The 19579-nt window shown below is 32.5% G+C and overlaps 1 protein-coding gene across 1 annotated transcript in view; it reads left to right on the plus strand.

The window, feature by feature from the left end:
• LOC129229410 (nuclear pore complex protein Nup155-like) overlaps nt 1-19579 on the plus strand; it is a 97258-nt gene that overhangs the window by 45873 nt on the left and 31806 nt on the right. The window contains exons 12-19 of the mRNA XM_054863714.1: nt 458-607; nt 693-793; nt 2906-3067; nt 11802-11909; nt 12262-12324; nt 14227-14365; nt 16595-16657; nt 17323-17494. Coding sequence (XP_054719689.1) covers nt 458-607; nt 693-793; nt 2906-3067; nt 11802-11909; nt 12262-12324; nt 14227-14365; nt 16595-16657; nt 17323-17494 — 958 coding nt within the window. The remainder of the gene's footprint in view (nt 1-457; nt 608-692; nt 794-2905; nt 3068-11801; nt 11910-12261; nt 12325-14226; nt 14366-16594; nt 16658-17322; nt 17495-19579) is intronic.

Consider the following 19579-nt stretch of genomic DNA (forward strand, 5'->3'; position numbering starts at 1 on the left):
TTTTTTTTTTTTGATCAGTCACAAAAGCATCATTGGTCCTAATGCATTTCAAATTTTGTACTGTTGAGGTGAAATATTTATTTTAAAGGCATGAAGTACTTTCTTAGAACGTTTTTTTCATATCGAGGAAATATCTGTGTTGTATGTAAATTGTTTCTGTGTGTAAGATTTACAATACAGTCACCACTACCTATGAAATCACTGGACTTTAAAATCAGCTGCTTTTTAAAATCAAATCTGGTAGAACAGAAACATTACAATATCAAAGCATGTTAAAACCATCTTTTAATAACATTATTATTGCCGTTTTATAAAATAAAGCTTTTTGGAGGTGCTTGTGTGGAAAATGGAGGGGGGAGGGGAGTTACAATATGTTAAATGTCCACCTGCATCCCTTTGATTTTCACTGCCTCATTTGGCCACTCCTATTTATTCAAAATTATTTTTTATGTTAAAGGTGTTCGATTATACTTCACAACTAACGGAAGTTTTGGTGATAGTAGACCATACACATTAGCTTTACTTCATGTGAGGCTACCACCAGGTTTTACTGCAAATGCTGCAGTTGCAAGACCATCAAATGTACACATGGCATATTATAAGAAAGGTAAATGTCCAAACATTTTGATAAATACATTAAAGAATATTAAACTTGTTGTGCCCAATTTTATTTATATGCATGTATATTTTAGGTTTCCTGTTATTGGCTTCATCTCAAGCGGAAGATAATGATGTTATTTTTGCTACAAGCAATGATTCTTTTGCTTTTTATTCACAGCTAATAGAAACTCATGTAAGTTTCCTCCACTAGTGAATTAATCTTTTTAAAATACTAGCAAAAATACCCTGTGTTACCTGGGTCTTTAGTAATATTTAGAAACAGCAGCTATTTTCCTTTGTTTTTATTCTCCGCTCCATAAACTCAAAACACACTGCTTTGACTTGATTAAAAATTGAGCTTCATTTCTACTCATAAAACTAAAACAGCAATAGGTATAAAGGACAAAATAGTGTACATTCGGAAATGGAAGCATGACATTTAAGCCTATGCAAATCTGACTATTTCAAAAATATAAAATTATACCTCATTTGTTTGAAAAGATTAATCTGTTAATTTATTCAGGGATTGTTTAGGGCGCACCTCCCTAAATATTCTGAAGACCCCCCAAATGCAAAAGCCCCCCCTTTAAATGACAAAAGTAGCCATCAAAACACCCCCGTCCCCATAAAAATTTCAATGACACAGTCTGTGCCATGACCCCCCCCCCCCTCCTAGGTGGGCACCCCCCTGATTCATTCCTAGAACATAGTATCTAGCCTTCTCTATATGGTTATTGAAGTACAAAATGTTTTTAAAAATTTAGCCGCCTGTAATTCTCATATAAATAATAGCTGATGATCGAGTAACCTGCATGCTTCAACAATGAAACTCGCGCCACTTCATGATAATTTGATAATATGTTTTGATAATTTTTAACATGCAGGGAAAGGCTTTATTGTGACAAGGCTGAACTCGATCCGGCAACTTAACAGTTACTGGTAAGACTCATTTCAGGGGAATAAAGAAACGAAAAAATGGTCAACAATGAAAGCTACCTACTGAAGTTTAGGGTTCATCCACTGGAGTTAGGGTTACAATTTCAACAAACAAAATATTACCAAACGCAACGGCTTTGTTCAAATGTAGAAGCAATTTTCACCCGTCATACCTTGACGGGCAACTTTCTAATCCTATTATATTTGAGTTAGTCATTTGAGAAACTTGAATAGTGGCGGGTTCATGGTATGATTTAAATTTTTGCCAAATTCGAGGTAACTGTTTTGGGATACCTTGGATAATTCTGCATCCCTCCCTACTTTAAGAAAAGATACTTGCGTATTATTATGTCACTAATTTTTGCCAAAGAAAAATGTTCGCCAAATGCTGAGATACTGTTTCTGACCAGAAAAAATAGCTAAAAGTTTTTGTCCAAAATGATTTTGAAATAAGCAGAGAAAATTTGGCAAATACTTGTGCACAAATGCAAATAAGAAGAATTTTAATCTTGTTTAAAGGTTTGTTTGATGTAGAATGCAAATTATTTTACATTTTGGAAAATGTTTTAAAGGTTTTTTAATGGTTACTTAAGGAATCGTTCAACAAAAAGGGGGAAAAAAATAACTCTCTGAAATTTGTGACGCATGGTATGTTATTTCGATTAAGATTTTGGCAAGGTCGAAAAATATTAGATAATAATAGCTTCATTTTGGTTACATCCTGAAAGACGTAAGTATTATTACATAGTCAAACACAGCGACAGTTGAAAAAGTTGCCACGAATCTCAGTTATTGAAATCTTTTTGCAGAAACTCCGGCAAGATTCATTGGATTAGATAATAAGTAAATACCCAGTTGTAAGAACGCCCAAGTAAGTGAGGGATAATAAATATGAGCCCAATCAGCGCAAATAATTTTTATAAAAAACATTGAATTTCGTTTAAAGTTCCAATGGAAAATAATCATCCAAATCCATTCTCTGAAAAAAAATTTTTTATGAATTTTACAATCCATGGTAAAACACCAGTAGTGGCCAGTGCTTAAGTAGTGGCCACCTCAAGATTTATCTTTGAAAAAATAAGTTTGCAGATCTCCCAATGGATTCAAAAGTGCATCAAACATGCAAGAAGTATTACTTCCTGCACGTCTGAATCCATTGGGAAACCTGGAATGCTATTTTTTCAAATATAATCCTTGAAGGGGCCACTACTAAAGCACTGGCCACTATTGGTGTAATTACCTCACATGGAAAAAAAATATTTAAATTACTGAATTATAGTATCATTTAAGCAATATAATCACATATTTCATGTCTTTTTTGGCTATGTTCATGAGCTATTAATAATCAGATGGATTTTCATTTTTTTAGACTACAATGATGTTAGATGGCCATGCTTGGGCCTTAGCTGAAGTTCCTAGCGATATACAGTTAAAGCAGAGCACCGCTAGCACTGAAATGATTTGTGATCCTCCAGTGTTAGTTACACAACACAGGGAGCTACCAAGACAATTTGTTTTTCTTTCTTCACAGGTAATTTTTTAAAATAAATTTACCCTTTCTAACCTAAATTATGTTTCAAGTAAAATTTTCTTTTCTTACTTTTTCTTATGACCACACACACAAACACACTAGCGAGAAACAAGAGATAAATTGATAGAAATAATAAATTTTATCTGAAACAAAAACTCCAACTTCATTTGTTTCCATCTAAATAATTTCAAACTAACTTCACTATAGCTTTTATAGCTTACGTAGTCACGTATATGTCTTTTCTTCGCCGGTTATATATTTTTCTCTATTCCACCATATCGTATTGATAATGAGGCCCATGTGTGTAGCTGACCTTAAGTAACCCCCCAACCCTCACACAGAATTCTGAAAATTTCTTTCAGTATTTCAAGGTTGCATAGCTTTCTAAAATGTATGTCGGTCATTTAGACCAATAACGAAACAATTTAATTAGATCCCAGATGAGATAGTAACTTTATTTCAGTATATGCTGTAAATATTGTTCTTCATTAAATATTTTTGCATAATAAATGGAAACAAACCCTAATAGAAATTATTCAAAATTCTTTTCCATTTCATAGATCAATAGGGGGAGGGGGGGAGACCGAAATGCAAGCACTAACTTAATATAAAGAGGTGCGACTACATCCGGGTTAAAGAGTAAGGTTTGCCCTTTTTTTTACTTTCTTCTATATCTAATACATAGAAGAAAGTATTGGATTCGTGCAAATTTTCGAATTTCGAATTTTGACGGATTCGAACGTTTTGAGGTGTGCTGAGTCCATTTCGACTATTTTTGGAAAATGTCTGTCTGTCTGTGTGTGTGTATGTGTGTGTGTGTGTCACGTCTGTGTGTGACCAGTTTTTTGTGGCCGCTCTACAGCAAAAACTACCGCATGAAATTGAACGAAATTTGGTACATATATTTGCCCCTATGTGAACTTGTGCCCATTGGTTTTTGGCGCGAATTCCTCCAAGGGGGGTGTAGCAATGGGACGTTTTTTGAGTTACGCGTGCTTGCTATTCCACAGGAAGTAACTGGCGGAATCAGACAAAATTTGGTCCATATGTTGCCATTAACAGGAACAGGTGCTGATTCAATTTTGGTGTCAATAACTCAAACGGGGGTTGAGCTATAGAACGTTTTTTGTCGTCAATTGTGACTGCTGTATCTCAAGAAATAATGAACAGAATGAAAGAAAAATTTATCGGCAAGTAGTCCTTAGTGGGTATAAGAGCTGATTTTATTTTGGTGTCAACTGCTAAAAAGGGGGTAGCGCAATCGCCCGTTCTTTTTTTCCATTGTGAGTGCCCTATCTCAAGAAGTAATGCTACGTTCTGGTTGAAATTTGGAATATATGTGAATCCATATGTAAACAGGCTTTGGTTCAATTTTGACGCCAATCGCTCCAAGAGGTGTTGATTTTTTTTTTTTTTTTGAATAAAAATAGCTTTATTAATGCAACAATAAGAAAGATAAATCGTAATAGATTGTCGTCTGCGTATTTCTCGTGATTTTAATTGAATGGAAATGATCGGAAATATTATCTCAATGATTTAAAATTTTTAACTGTTGCCATCTTATGTTTGTTAACAAATAAAATATTTGTAATTAATTCAAGCAAGGCTTTTAAAGTAACTTTCAATTTTCGCTCTTTGCTTTGCTTTAACAATAATTCAGACATTGGGATGGTAGTCAAGTTTTTGCATGTGTAATTTTGTTTTTGTTGGGAATATTGCTTCCTCGTCAAGCATGGGGAGGGATCAGAAAAAAAAAGAAAAATATAGAGGAAAGTTTCGTGATGGCCACAACATACTAGTTTTGTAATGTACAAGTGTTTATTTGTGTTGTGTGAATCACCTATGAGAGATGAATCAGCCTTTTTTTTATATGTGTTACGGCCAAAGCCCGAAATTGGCCAGTTCGCGAATTGGCTGTCCAATTCACGAACTGGCCAACATTATTGAAAACTTACTGGCCAAAGCCGAAAATTTTCTTCATTTCGGGCTTTGGCCGGCCAATTCGCGAAGTGGCTATGGACGATCGGCCAAAGTACGAAGAGAGAAATCGTGAACAGATTGTTTTTCAATGTTAAAAATTTAGCATTTTAAAATCAGTTCTTCTGTGATTTTTTGTTTTTTGAAGCTCAGTTGTCCTCAAGCGAGTTCAAATGTCAGGGATACCTCTGTGTTTAAAATTAACTCATAATATATAAAAATATGATCTTGTGTTATTCTCTTTCTATATTAAAGCCATAATAGATATTATTCAGTGACAATAAATGATGTAACAACGTGATAGCGTAAAGAAGAATGGATTTGCGCCCTTCAAATGTGCGAATTATATCTATACATTTAATAAAACAAGATGTTTGTGTGTGTGTGTGTTTGTGGCGCGCATCCTGGGAAAACGGTAAGGCCTAGAAAGATGAAATTTGGTACACAGGTGCAGTTTTTGCTGAAAATGTGCACCTCGGGCTTCGATTTTTGATATTTTAATTAGAAAAAAAGTTATTTAATGTTATATGTAACTTTTGACCTCACAGATCACGAACCATTCGCGCCAGATGGATATTTTTTGTACTATTGTGTAGGAAATTTAATTTTAAATATGATGAATGAAAAAATTTTGAAGATAGAGCAATTTTTGTATTTTTTATAGATTTTTGAAAAAACCTTTATTTTACATCTTTTTCTGGGTTTAGTTTTTTTCGAAACCCATCCTGCGACAAGTATTGAACCCTCAATTCTAAAATTTTAGTTGGTAATAGTAAAAACATTCCGCCCCCTTCAGAAGAAAAAAGTTTTGAAAAATACGCAATAGTTTTTTTTTTTTTTACAATTTTTTTAATGGCAGAACACAATGTGTGCTGTTCGCTTGCCGGCTGAGTTCCGAGTTTACCTCATCACGTGATCCAACTGAAATCGTTTGCCTTCTCTTCACCTTTTTTTTTTTTTGCAAGCGCTACTTTTTGAACACTACGGGGAACATAGAGCTTTTATTTTTGATGGCTATTTTGATTAAATAAATAAAGTCCGCAATTTTTTGCATGATCTTCGTTTCTGTTACGAATTGGCGGTTAGGTTAGGTAGATACAGAGATAGATAGAGGTTGAGTGGACAAAAAATGTTTTTGTTTTCGAATTAATACTTATATAAATAAAAAAAGATTGTACTGTCAGGAGGTTGATATGTTCAGATCGTATAGATTGATAGATAGACAAATATAGAGTTCGATATAACAGATGGACAGCAAGAAAGAGGCATGCCCGTCATTTAAGGAATTTCAGCGGGGTGTCAGTGCCCCCCTCCCCACACACACCATGACTTTGAAAAAACAATGCTTTCACATAAAAGTGGAAGTGCTTTTTGTTATTTTTCGACAAAATTTGCATGAAGAGTACGTCGTACCCCCTCCTTTAAAAATATTCCAAACGACGGAACTGGAGATAGATCTAGAAAATATTTTATTCAAACTACTAATGATATACATAGATATAGATTGATTGATACCGCCACGAAATTTGTTTAAGCAGCCGCCGAAGGCGGCAACATTGGTGTAAAAAGGCGAATGATAATATTGCGAAAAACATCGATTAATACCGTCGCTAAATTGTCTAAGCAGCCCTCAAAGGCGGCAACTCTGGCGCAAAAAGGCTAATGGCGTAAAAAGGCGGACCAGCTGGTCGCCGCAGGCGGCTAGTCTTAAATAAATGCGTTGTGTAAAGTGTGCGAATACAAAGGTAATTTGAATTAAGGACAATCGAAAGTCTTTTTCTGCTCCATAGACCTAATTTTAAAGATCCTAGATCACATTGTACCAAAAAATATTGCTTCAAAAAATTTTTTCCCCCGCATGTCCTTATTAATAGTTTATACATAAATGTCATATTTATTTTAATTTACTCGTAGTATTGTTTTTTCCCCTTTGTAAAACAGTTTGAATCTTTATGAATCAATATTTCGAAAGAAATTGCAATCTGGAAAACTTAGCCTATTTTCCTTACTTTTTTTTTTTTAATCTTAAGGAAAGGTTGTTCTTACTGTCATAGTATTTATTTTAATTCATTCCTTTTTGTTTCGGACGTTTTTGTGCATTTTACTGCATTATTTTATGTTAATCTGATTGTATGTATTTTAACTGATTTTCTTTTCGTCTGGCTGTACTTGCAATGCGGATTTTAATTCAAAACTTTTTCTTCTAGAGGATGCGGAATGATCATTTGCATAAATTGTGTTGCGTATTTGAGCTAAATTCTTTTTTTCTAAGGGGGTGGAGGAAGGGGGTTTTTCCTTTTGTTTTAGGTACAATGTGTTTTTAATTACCTCCTGTTTTTTCTGCAAGGAAGGCGGGAGAGCGGGATTATGGTTTAAATGCTTTCATAAAAAAGGTTGTATCATTAATCCATGTGAGTTCGCTTCGCTCGCTAATCGACTGGGTTACGGTAGCGTGTTGGCCTAGAGCCATTATTTTTTTGTTCTCAGAGAAATTCCTAAAGTTTTAGAAGGATTATAAAAGTTTCCAAAACTTACTTCCTTCTTTTTTTCGAACTTAGAATGTCATCCCGTTATTTTACCGGCGCACGAATTGTTTCCCAGAGCCAATATTCCCTGCATGCGTAGCATGCGTTTGTTGACCTGCCACGATGATGTGATGTCATAGGAAAGATGTTGAGTAGATTTTTGCTGCATGCATGTGAGAAACAATCTTAAAGATTTTAGTTTTAAATTGTAAACTGGTGTTGAGCTGTTTCATCAATATAATTTATGCATGCTTTTTGATATGTGTCACGCCATTGCGTAGGGAGATAGGGTGTGAACTCTCAATCAATCAACCTCTTATTGTTTCACCTCTTATTGTTTTACTATGTTGTGACTGCAGTCCGATGTTTTTTGAGGTGCTGAGATTGTGCATGGGAGCTGTGTGCTCCTGAGTTCCACGTTGTAGAGTGGATTCTTTTTGAAAGATGTAGGATGTTTTTTATTGAGCCCAGCTAGAAATGCAGGCATGTTCCAGTTGTTGCCTTGAGATGATTTTTTAAATGAGGGATTTTCTCTCTAAAATTAAGAGTTTCAATCAAGTTGGTTTTTTTTGCTGTGAAAAGGCCTAACAAACGGGACCATTGAAGGTCCACGCTCGAGAGCTGGATTGGATGTCCGTTAGATGGATGGATGGTTCCTGTTGTCCAGGAGGACAGGTTTCTTTTCTGAATTCAGCATGGTGGCATGGAATGGTTACGGACAATTTTGATATGGGATCCAAATTGGTGGATCGCGCCCTCACATGTTGTGCCAACTTTTAAGGAAGGAATAGCTTGTTTGGTATGAACTTTCAATTCGTTCGTATGAACTATTCTGTTTTTGGCATTGGACTCAAAGTTGTACTTGTATTAACCTAGTCTCATAAATTTTACTGGAACTTTAAACGATACTATTTTTAAGAAATGTTTCCTACTGATATTTTTGGGAGGATTTTTTATTCAATTGTCAGGGAATGTGATTTTTATTTACACTTGTTAATATTTCCATGTTTTGACATATTTATTGTTTAATAAAATGTTTATTTAATTGTTAAATATGTGTCTGTAAGTCCTTTCTTCCCGAGCAGATCATTACACAACTTTTCAGTTGGGTTTGCTTGCTTAAAACCTGCTTTTAGTTCTTAGAACTTCGGGTTTTGATTGAGCTATCAGATTGAATTCCCAACATAGCGAGCGTTGTTATTTGGCGAGTTTGGAGAAAAAAAATATGGAGGTTTTTCATTATTTTACATTTTAAAGCAACTGTTTATGTAATTTAATGTATTTTTCATTTAGCGAAATATTTTAAATTGCAGATATATATTATATTTTTTAGGTAATCTTAAAGAATGTACGCATTTTAGTTTAAGAAAATAATTATTTTGCATCAAGGGGGGGGGGAGGATTTTCATTTATTTAAGTAACTTCCTTTAAGTTCTTAGCACGGGCATCGTCATGCGTATAGCTCGTAATTAATAAAAGTACTCTCATAATTCTTGAAATGACTTATCGCACCAACGCAATGTTCGTTGTGAATAGCCCGTGGGTACAGACTAATTGCACAGACTCGGTGCAAAACATGCTAAATTTCCCCTCTTCACTATCTCGCTTTGAAATTGTCAATTCTACACAACTGAAAGCAGAAAAAAAGAAAGCAAACTTTGTAGCTTTCTAAATCCCAAACTTTCTGCTTCCAACAAAGTACCCAAGAATAAAAAATCAGACATAGATAATTAAGTAATTTCTAAATAGAAACAAGTCTGTATTATTCGTGCAATAAGTCACTTACAAAACTTGTGCGACCGACAATTAAGTATATATAGCCGAATATTTGGATTCTTATCACTACTTTATGGCTAATTTTTTTTAGTCATGATTGGTTTTGACATGGAGATTTTCTCTGAGACATGGTTTTGTAGCGATTTTTTTGAAGTTTGTAAAGTAATAGAAACAAATGATCATCCATCTACCGTTATTGGAGGTAACAGTGGTAGAGGGATCTTAAACAGAATCGATTTTAAATAGAATTTTGCGGAGGGGAGCTCACAACAAATTCCTTACTTGTCATTAGATTTGGTTTTGGAATGAAAATTATACTATTTAAAATTTGGGTCGCAAACACTGAAAGGTTGAGAGATACGGCCTTAGGCTTAACCTCAGCTGGGTTAGTCAAGTATTATGTAAGCCAAAAGGAAAGATCCCGAGGGCTGCTTATTTTCTCTGACAAGAGGTGAGGGACCACAAAAATTCTGAGGTAAGCATTAAATAACGAAGCAGTTACAGTCCAAAAACAAAAAACGTGGGGAAAAAACATTATGTGACGTGAAAAATGTAATAAAATCTTATGTAAGCAAAAGGGAAAGGGAGTATAGCGTATGCTTATTTTTTCTCACAAGGTGGGGGAGGGGGTACAAAATGACCAAAAATTGCTTAGACAATACTTGAATGACCCCTTATTAGCTATCGAATATGATTTCAACTGAAAGTATTCACATATAGAAGTTCAAATAATAGAAATACATACTCATAGCTCAGTCGTAGAACTAACGGCAAGTAAAACGAGATCGAAGTTTTGAATAACCATTGACAGGACCTTCACAGGGACGTAGTAGCACCCTCCGAGCCCGACGAGATGCCATCTTGTCAACCTAGTCCGAAACTAGGGCCCAACTCGGGATCAAATTAGTATAAATTTGTCTGGTGTTGTGAGGAGGAGAGGGGGGGACAGGTGACGATAATGACAAGGGGCTCAATTTGGCTCACGGCGGCCCTGGGGCAACCTCCATTCTAGTTTCTATCACTTGCACGCCACGCCGTCAAATTGGAAGCGACAGATGTGTCATCTACTTGTCAACCTAAAATCTACCATAATCATTTCGGGCTTTGGCCAAAGATTCCTGGCCATTCGCGAAATGGCCAGCCAAAGTAGAAAATGTAATATTAATTGCAAGTATTTCGGGCTTTGGTCAAACCTCTTGGCCAGTTCGTGAATTGGCCGAACTTTGGGCTTTGGCCGTAACATATGCATTATTCCTTAACATTTTTGGTGTACAATGTTATGCATTTGTGTGGTCTGATTTTCACGTTATTTTTTAGATCTTAGATGTATACTTCCAATTGCAAAAATGTTCAAAATCAGATGCAGAGTTAAGATATTGGAAGTTTGTAGCAAAAATAAAAATGAGTCAAAAAATAAAGTTTAACTTTTTATACGGGCCCCAGGTTCCCTAACTAATATTTAGAGAAATAATCTCCTTTGAAAACTATTACTGACACAAAAAACTTGACATTTGTGCAACCAAAACTCAAGGAGATATTCCATTTCAAAGTTTTATGGGACCATACAGAAGATAAGATTGGAACTTATCGCCTTTTCAGAAGAATGAGAGGTCGTCCAAGTAAGAAAAACAAGGTATTTATATTTTGCATTTCTATTCAAAAACAAATGCTAATGGTATTCTGTATATGCAAAAATACACTACAAAACCTCGAACAATTTGAAAAAGCACTCTATGCACACATATCATTTTAAACACTTGTTAACTGCTGTATTTTCCCCCAAAAGGTGTTATTGATGGCAAGTGAAAAGTGGTCTAAATCACAAAACGCTGTGTTTCATATCTCGGTGAATATTGGTCCTCCTGATTTTGAACTTTTTGTGTTTGAATTATTTTTCAATGGAGATTTTTTCCCTAAATACAAGTTAAGGGACTTCGGGCCTGTATAAAAAGTTAAATTTCGTATTTTTAACTCATTTTTATTTTTATTTCAAACTTTCAATATATTAACTCTGCATCTGATTTTGAGCATTTTTGCAATTGGAAGTATACATATAGGGCTAAGGATTGTGAAAATAAAGATCTTGCAGGTTGAAACAGAACTCCTTGTATATTTATAAGAAACAGCTCAAACTCCCGGTGTGTGATAATTTAGAGTTTGATCGGTCTTTTCATCTATTCTAATTAAATGTTTTATTTAATTCTATGCATATTATAAAAATACACTTAAGTGGAATGACTTGTCAGACAAATGCTTAGCAGAAAGAATTTGTCTTCTATCCGGTTTAAATTAAAAAAAAATAATAAATAAATAAATAAACAATTTTTAATATTAATTTTTTTCACTTTTCCTTTGTCTTTTCTCCTTGTTTGTAGAATTTTTTTACATATAATTAATTCTTAAGCACATGTCTTTCCTTTTTCAAAATGTTAATGTTGTTTATTCATTTATTTTAGGGTTTTGTGTTAAGAAAACCAAGACCTGTAGATCATCTTTACAAGCTGCTCCTTGATAACAAAGGTGCTGATAATGAAGCTGTGAAGGCATTTTTTATGTTTGATAAGGTATATTTATTATTGTATTTAAATGTTTTAGAGCTCATGACTTTATAAATTTTCTAGTTAGGAGATTTTTTTTTAAGTGTATAATTTTTTTTTTGTTTGTTTGTTTGTTGAAAGAAGTAGGAAATATATTTAAAAAACTTGTTTTAATCAATGTAAGACACGTTTTATACAAAGTGCTTGTAATTAATTAGTTTACTTTTTTGTAATTTAGAATGTAAAATTGTTTTCAATTATAAAATTGTTCTTATTTATCATAATTAATATTTTGATGAAAAGAAGTTTTCAAAACTTAAGTTTAGCAGTTTTCATTCAGTTTTTTTTCTATTTTCTTTTCATGTATGTTATGGTCTAGGATGCACAAGCATGTGCCATGTGTCTTATCTTAGCATGTTGCCAAAATTTACAAGAAAAACAGGTATGTATATTTTTTTAAGTTATGCATATGTATATGTAAAATATTAATTATATACTGGCGTCCCCCATATAACACTTTAATTTTTTTCCTTGTAGTATTGAAACCGTGCTATATGAGACTTTTTTAAAACCAACTTTTAAACTTATTTTTTACACTAATTAATCATTTACATAGTAAAAATCATGTCAATATGTATCGTGTTGTATCAAAAATGTGTTTCGTATTATATTGAAACCATGTTATACGAGACTTAGAAATAATGTTAATCAAGAGATGTGTACTGTGTTATATTCGAAACCAAGTTTTATAAAAACAAAGTAAAAACTTATTAGAGTTACTATCAAACATTAACAGAATGTATGAAACAAAAAGTGAAATTCCATCTTTTTAAAACGTATCTTTCGTGTTATATTGAAACCATGAAGTATTAAATTCAAGTTCCGTATTGTGTAATATCAAAACCGTGTTATAATAATCACAAATTTGGTACCATATTATGCAAGTACCATGCTATACGAGGGACGCCTGTTTTTAACTTTAGAGAAAAGTACATTTCTCCCTTTTTTTAGAAAAAAGTAGGGAAGACTGGGGATATATGATCCGACAGCCAAAAATGTACCAAAATCATTAAGTCAAGATTTGAAACCTGACAATAAAGTTAAAGTTATACTTGCGCTTAAAAACTGGCAACACTTAAGTCTTTTTCAGCCATTTTATTTTATCTCAAGAAATGATTGTCTGAATGCGTCAAGGGAAACTATTTTTAAGGAAAGCATTCTGAAGTTTACATTATCCGTTATATACAACTTAAAAAAAGTACTGAAATCTAATGTTAAAGTATAGACTATCTTTAACAATTAAGACATATTTTTAGTAATTTTTAGTAATTAGGATTGATTAGTTTTCTAAAGTCATAGCATTCTATTGCTCTTTGGAAAAAATAGGCAGAAGACTGGAAAATTTGTGTGTTACTGAATATTTTTAGATTAATCTCAAAGAAAACTTTTAAAAATTAAGGTAAAAATTATGTTACATGCAGGTAGTAGAATTTATCATATTTACCTGTCAATTATTGATACATTATTAGTATTTTACATATTCAGATTTCCCTAAAGCAACTAGTTAGCATCTTTTTAGTTGCAGAAATGCTTAAATACTATTAAAATATACGTTTTTTGTATCATAATTGTATCATCTTTTGTTTATTAGAATTTATCTACACAGTAAAAAGTTTTTACATAATGCAGTGAATTTGACTATTCCGGTAACTCGACATTAATTTTTCTTTTGGTTGGCCCAATGCTAATTTCATTGGGAATAAAGCTTTTTAACTTGACACATATTGCAAGAACCCCTATAATCCGACAAGCAACTGGTATTCTAGTCCAATTTTTGCTACCAACATTATATTTTATGCTGTAGTTTCTTGGTTAGTCATTTCTTTTTTGGAAAGCTCTTTTAGAGAATTCCATCTTTCAGAGGAGTCGCAGCCACGACACTCTGTGCTGCTAGTTCAATTTTAAGAGGCTAAGAAAGGGTAGGATAAATGTACCCAGGGAAGTCCTTTAGAGAAAGAAGGCACCATGATATGTTTTTCATGACAAGAAGTTTTTATCTCTTTTCTAAAATTATGGATTTATTCCTGACAAGGTATTCAAGTAATATTGGTGATTTTATTAGGTTCTTAAAACAAAACAGAAACAAAAATTTATTTACTATATATATATTATTAAGTATCATAATGTGAATGTTTTGTAAGTAAGTGATACAGAAACTCTTTAGGAATTAAAATTGGAACTGCAGTAAGTTGACATGTTTTCATGTTCCCTTTGGGGTTTCAAGTTATGGAGGTTCCACTGTACTGATATTAACTTTATAAAGTTATAAACTTTTTGATTTCAGATTGCTGAATGGGCCACTCAAGCATTTTTCTTGTATGGAGGAGAACCTCAACATAACATAATGACAATAGGCGATTCTCCTTTAAGTCCATCGGAATCTCAAATGACGTTTTCACGACCAAGCAGTCCTATGCCACCAGGTTGAATATTTTTTGAAATTTATCAATTTGCTTTAATTATTTTTTGCATTCAATTAGTTATAGTAATATGTTTCTGATAGTTTTTTTTTCCTCATTCAAAAAAAAAAGCTGTTAATTTAATTTAATTAATTTTTTTTAGCTTGTGCTTTTGTTTAAAGGCCAAAATTTTAGCTAGATGATTTGTGTTTACCTCTTGCAAAATGCCATCGAGGAACTATCATCAGGGGTAGAAGTAGTCCTATATATCCTATATTTCCTATATTTTCAAAAAAAGCATCAAAAGTTCCCTATATTTCCTATATTTTTGAAATTGTCCTATATTTCCTATATTCTTATAGTTTGTTACAAAAAATTGTAGAAAATTATCATTGAAAAGCCTTTTGGTCACTTGATTCGCACTTTCTTTCATGACTTGACAATTCAAGACTGCTTAAAAACAAGATGCTTCTTTAAAAAAAATTTTTTTTTTTTTTTTTTTTGGAATCTCTGCCAGCACCTGTCTCTTTAAATTTTGTAAAGTATTTTTGACAAAATTTTCAATTTGTTTAAGAGAAAGCTTCAATGATCTATATTTTATGACAAGCTCTCCAAACTATTGATGAAGCACTTTGCCAATAAATTTTCATTAACAACAAAATGTGGGAAGATTCAGCGGCTATTAATGTTAAAAAAAAGTTTATTTGAAATATTTAAATGTAGGTAATTATGCAAAAATAAATAAATAAATAAATAAAATCGATAAATTAACCCTGCCTGGTTTCAAAATTTGAGCTTCTTACTAAAATCAGAATTTAACATTATTTGAACACTATATTTTTAGCAGAATTTGTTATTGAAAAAAAGGCTTTTCGGAAATTTAAAAAAAGAAATAAAATTTTAACAGGATCCTTCCATTGATATGTCACCATCTTGTTAAAAATTTTGAGGAATGGGGATTGGATGTTACTTGGATGTAAATTAATTCATTTTGGAAAAATACTTTGTAATGATAAAAATTGATCAGCTTTCTAAATGCAAATATTTAGGTTTTTTAGTAGTGAAAGTCTTTAGCTCCTTTCATAAGATGTAGCATCAGTTGAAAGAGGTTTTTTTGCAAACAAAAAGATACTGACATAAGAAAGATCATCTTAAAGCATTGACTCTATAATAAGAGTTTTTAGGTTAATTAAGGTTCTGCAATTGGGAAAGCAATAAATTATGCATGCACTACCAAGGAAAGAGTTCCGTTTTATCATGATTTATTATAGTACTAAATACAAAATTCATAAATAAATGGGAAATTCTTGAAGAAATGCATAACAATCAGAGGCAAAAGAAAAGGTTCATGTACCTTCTAAGAAAAAAAAATAGTGAAATTTAGAGAAAAAATTGATTTTGCACAGTCTGATTGATGTAGGCATTCAAGGCATAGAAAATGACCTTAAATGTATATATAAATACATATATATATATGTATAAACTTTTTTTTCTCCTGAAGCTATTCATTCAAGAACTGCAGACTCATTCTAAGTAAAAGTTATAACTTTTATTTGGATTTTTTAACTGTATGCAAGAATATCTAGATTATATATACTATGTATTGTTTATTTTTTCATATCAGTATTATTCATAAAAGGTGTCCTATATTTGTCCTATATTTTTGGTGGAAAATGTCCTATGTATTAAAAGTTGACCACTTCTACCCCTGTATCATTTTCTGTAGAATCTTGTCTATCTTATCTAATAGTCCAATATAAGTGGTAAAATGTAAAAGAAATGCAAAATCCACTTCCTTCTCAAAAATACTAATTTTGTTTTCCAAACCTCCAATTTTTGAACTCAATTTAAGCTTCAAAATTTAATTCTGGAGCTCTATGCAAATGTATGGCTTCAAACTCTTATGTTTTGTTTTATCACTGCGTAAGGCTTCTTGTACTAAAACTAGTTTAAATGTAATTTTGTCCATACGTATAATAATTTTGCTCCACCCTTGGCCAAAGCATTATTTTTCCTGCTTCAAAGCAGTTAGTTTAGTGGTCTGTTCTGTTGCAAATTTATGTTTTGCTCCAGCCTGCACCAAAGTGGTAGTTTTCTTTCCAGTTTTTATGATAATATGAACATTTACATAGTATAAAAACAATGTAATTGGTATTAATTTGTTGATGATTGAGGTGTTTTTGAGGTTATATGAAAAGTTCATTGTATATATGATTTTGCATATTAAAATTGTTATTTATTTTTCTCTTACAGTCTGGGTCAGCACTCCTCAGAACCAGCAACGTGTAGCGAATTTTCCACAACCACAGTTTTCAAGTAAGAATTTTTTTTTTTTGAAAAACTTTTTAAAATTGACTTTTAATTCTAATTTATGCATTACCCAGAAAATCGTTAAACTTTCTGAAATAAAGCATTGCAGTTTTCTTACCAAAAAAAAAGTTATCCCCGCTTTTTTTTTTTTGTCTCTCCTGTTTGGTAAAATTTAAGTTCCTCACTGTAAGTGAAAGAGAATTTGATCTACAATACCAAGTTCTTTGCATAAAAACAATAAAACTTTTCAGTTTTCAGAAACATATTTTCCAGCCTTGCTTATGAACACTGATAGTGTGAAATGCTTCTAGTTAATACTGTTTTTTTTTTTTTGTTGCATTTTCTGGAAAGTTTTTTTTTTTTTTGAAACCACTAGCTATCAAAATGATTATCCTCGAACTAATAAGTGTCAAAAGCAGATTAATTTAGCTTCCCATTAAACCTGGCATTGAAGAACGCTAGAGTACTCCTGTGAAGAACAAAGGTTCAAAATCTATTAATGCTGTTTCTTGTCGCTTGTAGTAAAGAAGCAAAGTAATGTTTGAAGCAAACATATTAATCAGTCATCACAAACATTATTTTCATTCGTTGTTTTATTTTTTTAGTGTTTTAAATTTTTGCTTCAACAGTTGAAATATGATTTTTTTTTTTTTTTGTTTTTTTTTGTTTAGATATATTTAGTCCTGTTCAGTCTGCAGCTACGCCACAACCTCAACAACAGTTGCCAAGTGGAGGCTTGGTGTCACAGCAGTTGTCAACTACTGGGGTTTCATCACCTACTTCAGAAATATTGTATTCTGGAAAACATAATGGTCTTTATTTGTATTTTTCCAGAATAATCCGGTATGTGTATTCTAATTTTAAAAAATGTGCATCTGTTTAATCAACAACTAAATGATTATTTGTTTGAATTGTGTAACATCTAAATTAGTGATTCTCAACCTGAGGACGATCCCACAAATTCCAATTTAAAAAAAAAGTAATTGCATAAAAAATGTTCTGTTTTTGAAAAGTGTGCTAATGATCTTGGTTAAGTATTTTCACTCAAATGCCTATCAGTGCGTATTAGAAAAGAAAGGAGGGGAAAAGCACAGAAAGGGTCTTTTATTTAATTCTCTTTTAGCTGCAGATTGATTTAATAAAATTCCTTTATTATTTACATTTTCCTTCAATTTAAATAAAATAATCAATATTTTCATTCAATAATTCCAATTTTTTAAAGGAAAAAGGGGGGGGGGGGAGGGTATGGGTATCAGTGAACCTCTGGAGGGGGTGAAGGGCCCTAACAGTTTGAGATCCTCTCTTAATGCTTTGTCTAAATCAGGCTTTGCAGCCAATGACTCATGGATCACCAAACGACCCATTCCAAAATTTCAAGTGATCCTATATTCTTTGCTTAAATAAATTTTCACACAAGAAAATGAGTTATGAAATACAAATATGTGATGAATACTTGAAGAATACATAAAGTTTGTTCACTTATGCTTGTTTTTATAATAATGAGAATTGCAGTCAACTTTCAATCATGGGTGGAGTTAAAGGGGGGCTTAAGGAGGCTAAGCCTCCCTTAAAAGTTCATAAGCCCCCTCAAAAAAAAAAAACTAGGTTTAAAACCTTTCTTTATGTGTATCTCTAAAACAGTAATTTTTGTTTTTCCAAAAAATGCTCATAACAATCAAAAATTTTCGTTTTGCTTGGTATTGAACATTCTAAGAAGCTTTTCCTTTTCTCTTATGCTGTCCTAAAATTTTCTCATTGTACATTTGTTGATGTAAACAGCGCTGGAAAATTTTCCGGGGGCAGCCCTAAAACTCTCTTGCTTCCCCTAACATCATCAAACAAAGCTTTAAAACACATCCTTAGTCCTTCAGAAGTTCTTTGGAACAGCTTTAAGAATATTCTCAAAGCTGTTCCAAAAGACGGCACCCTCTCCCTCCTCGAGCATCAAAAGCTTAAAATTTCGTTTTTAAAACTTCAATCACGAAAAGTTTTCTGAGAATAGTTCCTGAACCGTAAGCATTTTCCTAACATCATTAAAAACTGCCTGAAGTAGCTTTTTAGGATTTCAATTTCAAAGAAACTTTTAATGGAGGGTCAACGGATTTCCACCATTTTCCTAACGATAGTCTCAAATATAGCCTGAAATTGTGCCTTTACAATTCCAATTTCAAAAAATTTCCGCTGGAAATCGGTATTGTTTCTTTTTACTTGCCTAGGATTTTCCGCAATAGCCTAAAATTACAATTTGCAATCTTCCAATTTCGAGAAACTTCCCTGGTTGCCCCCCCCCCTTTTTGTTTTCAAAGAGACCCTATAATTCAATGTTTCAGCTTAGATTTGGGGGGGGGGGACCCTGAACCTCCTCCTCTTTCTTCTACTGTTACTAGCACTACTCAAGCACCAGTGTTTTTCACTTATTTCGAAATCCGATTGCATCTGCTTCTGTAATACTCGCTCGTTTTTCTTTACTATTTAATTCTACTGTTTGAACATTTTTAATCCTCTATATATGTCTAATATTGTGTAGTTGAGGACTTATATACATCAAATTTTACTGCTGTCATTCGATTCAAAAATTTTAAAGTCATTTGCGTCCGTACTTGATTCAAGATAATCATAAAAATAATCAGTTTCTTACATTGATAAAATATAAAAATTAGAGAACTTTCAAGGGTTTTTTTTTTTTTTTAGTTCAAAAATGTTTCAAAAATCACAAATTTGGGATTTTTTTTCAATATTTGTAGCCTATCCTAAAACTTTGGCAGTAATGTGTCTGGTAAGTTAATTATTAAGTACTTTAATTTAATATTTTTTTTTCCTTATTAAGTAGTTATTTTATTTTTTACAAACTTAATTTTAGTAATTATTTAATTATTGCTAGTCACAAATTTTTTAGACAACTACTAGCTATAAAAAATAATAAATTTT

The sequence above is a fragment of the Uloborus diversus genome, chromosome 9, assembly GCF_026930045.1.
Source record: "Uloborus diversus isolate 005 chromosome 9, Udiv.v.3.1, whole genome shotgun sequence".
In the NCBI taxonomy this organism is placed as follows: Eukaryota; Metazoa; Arthropoda; class Arachnida; order Araneae; family Uloboridae; genus Uloborus; species Uloborus diversus.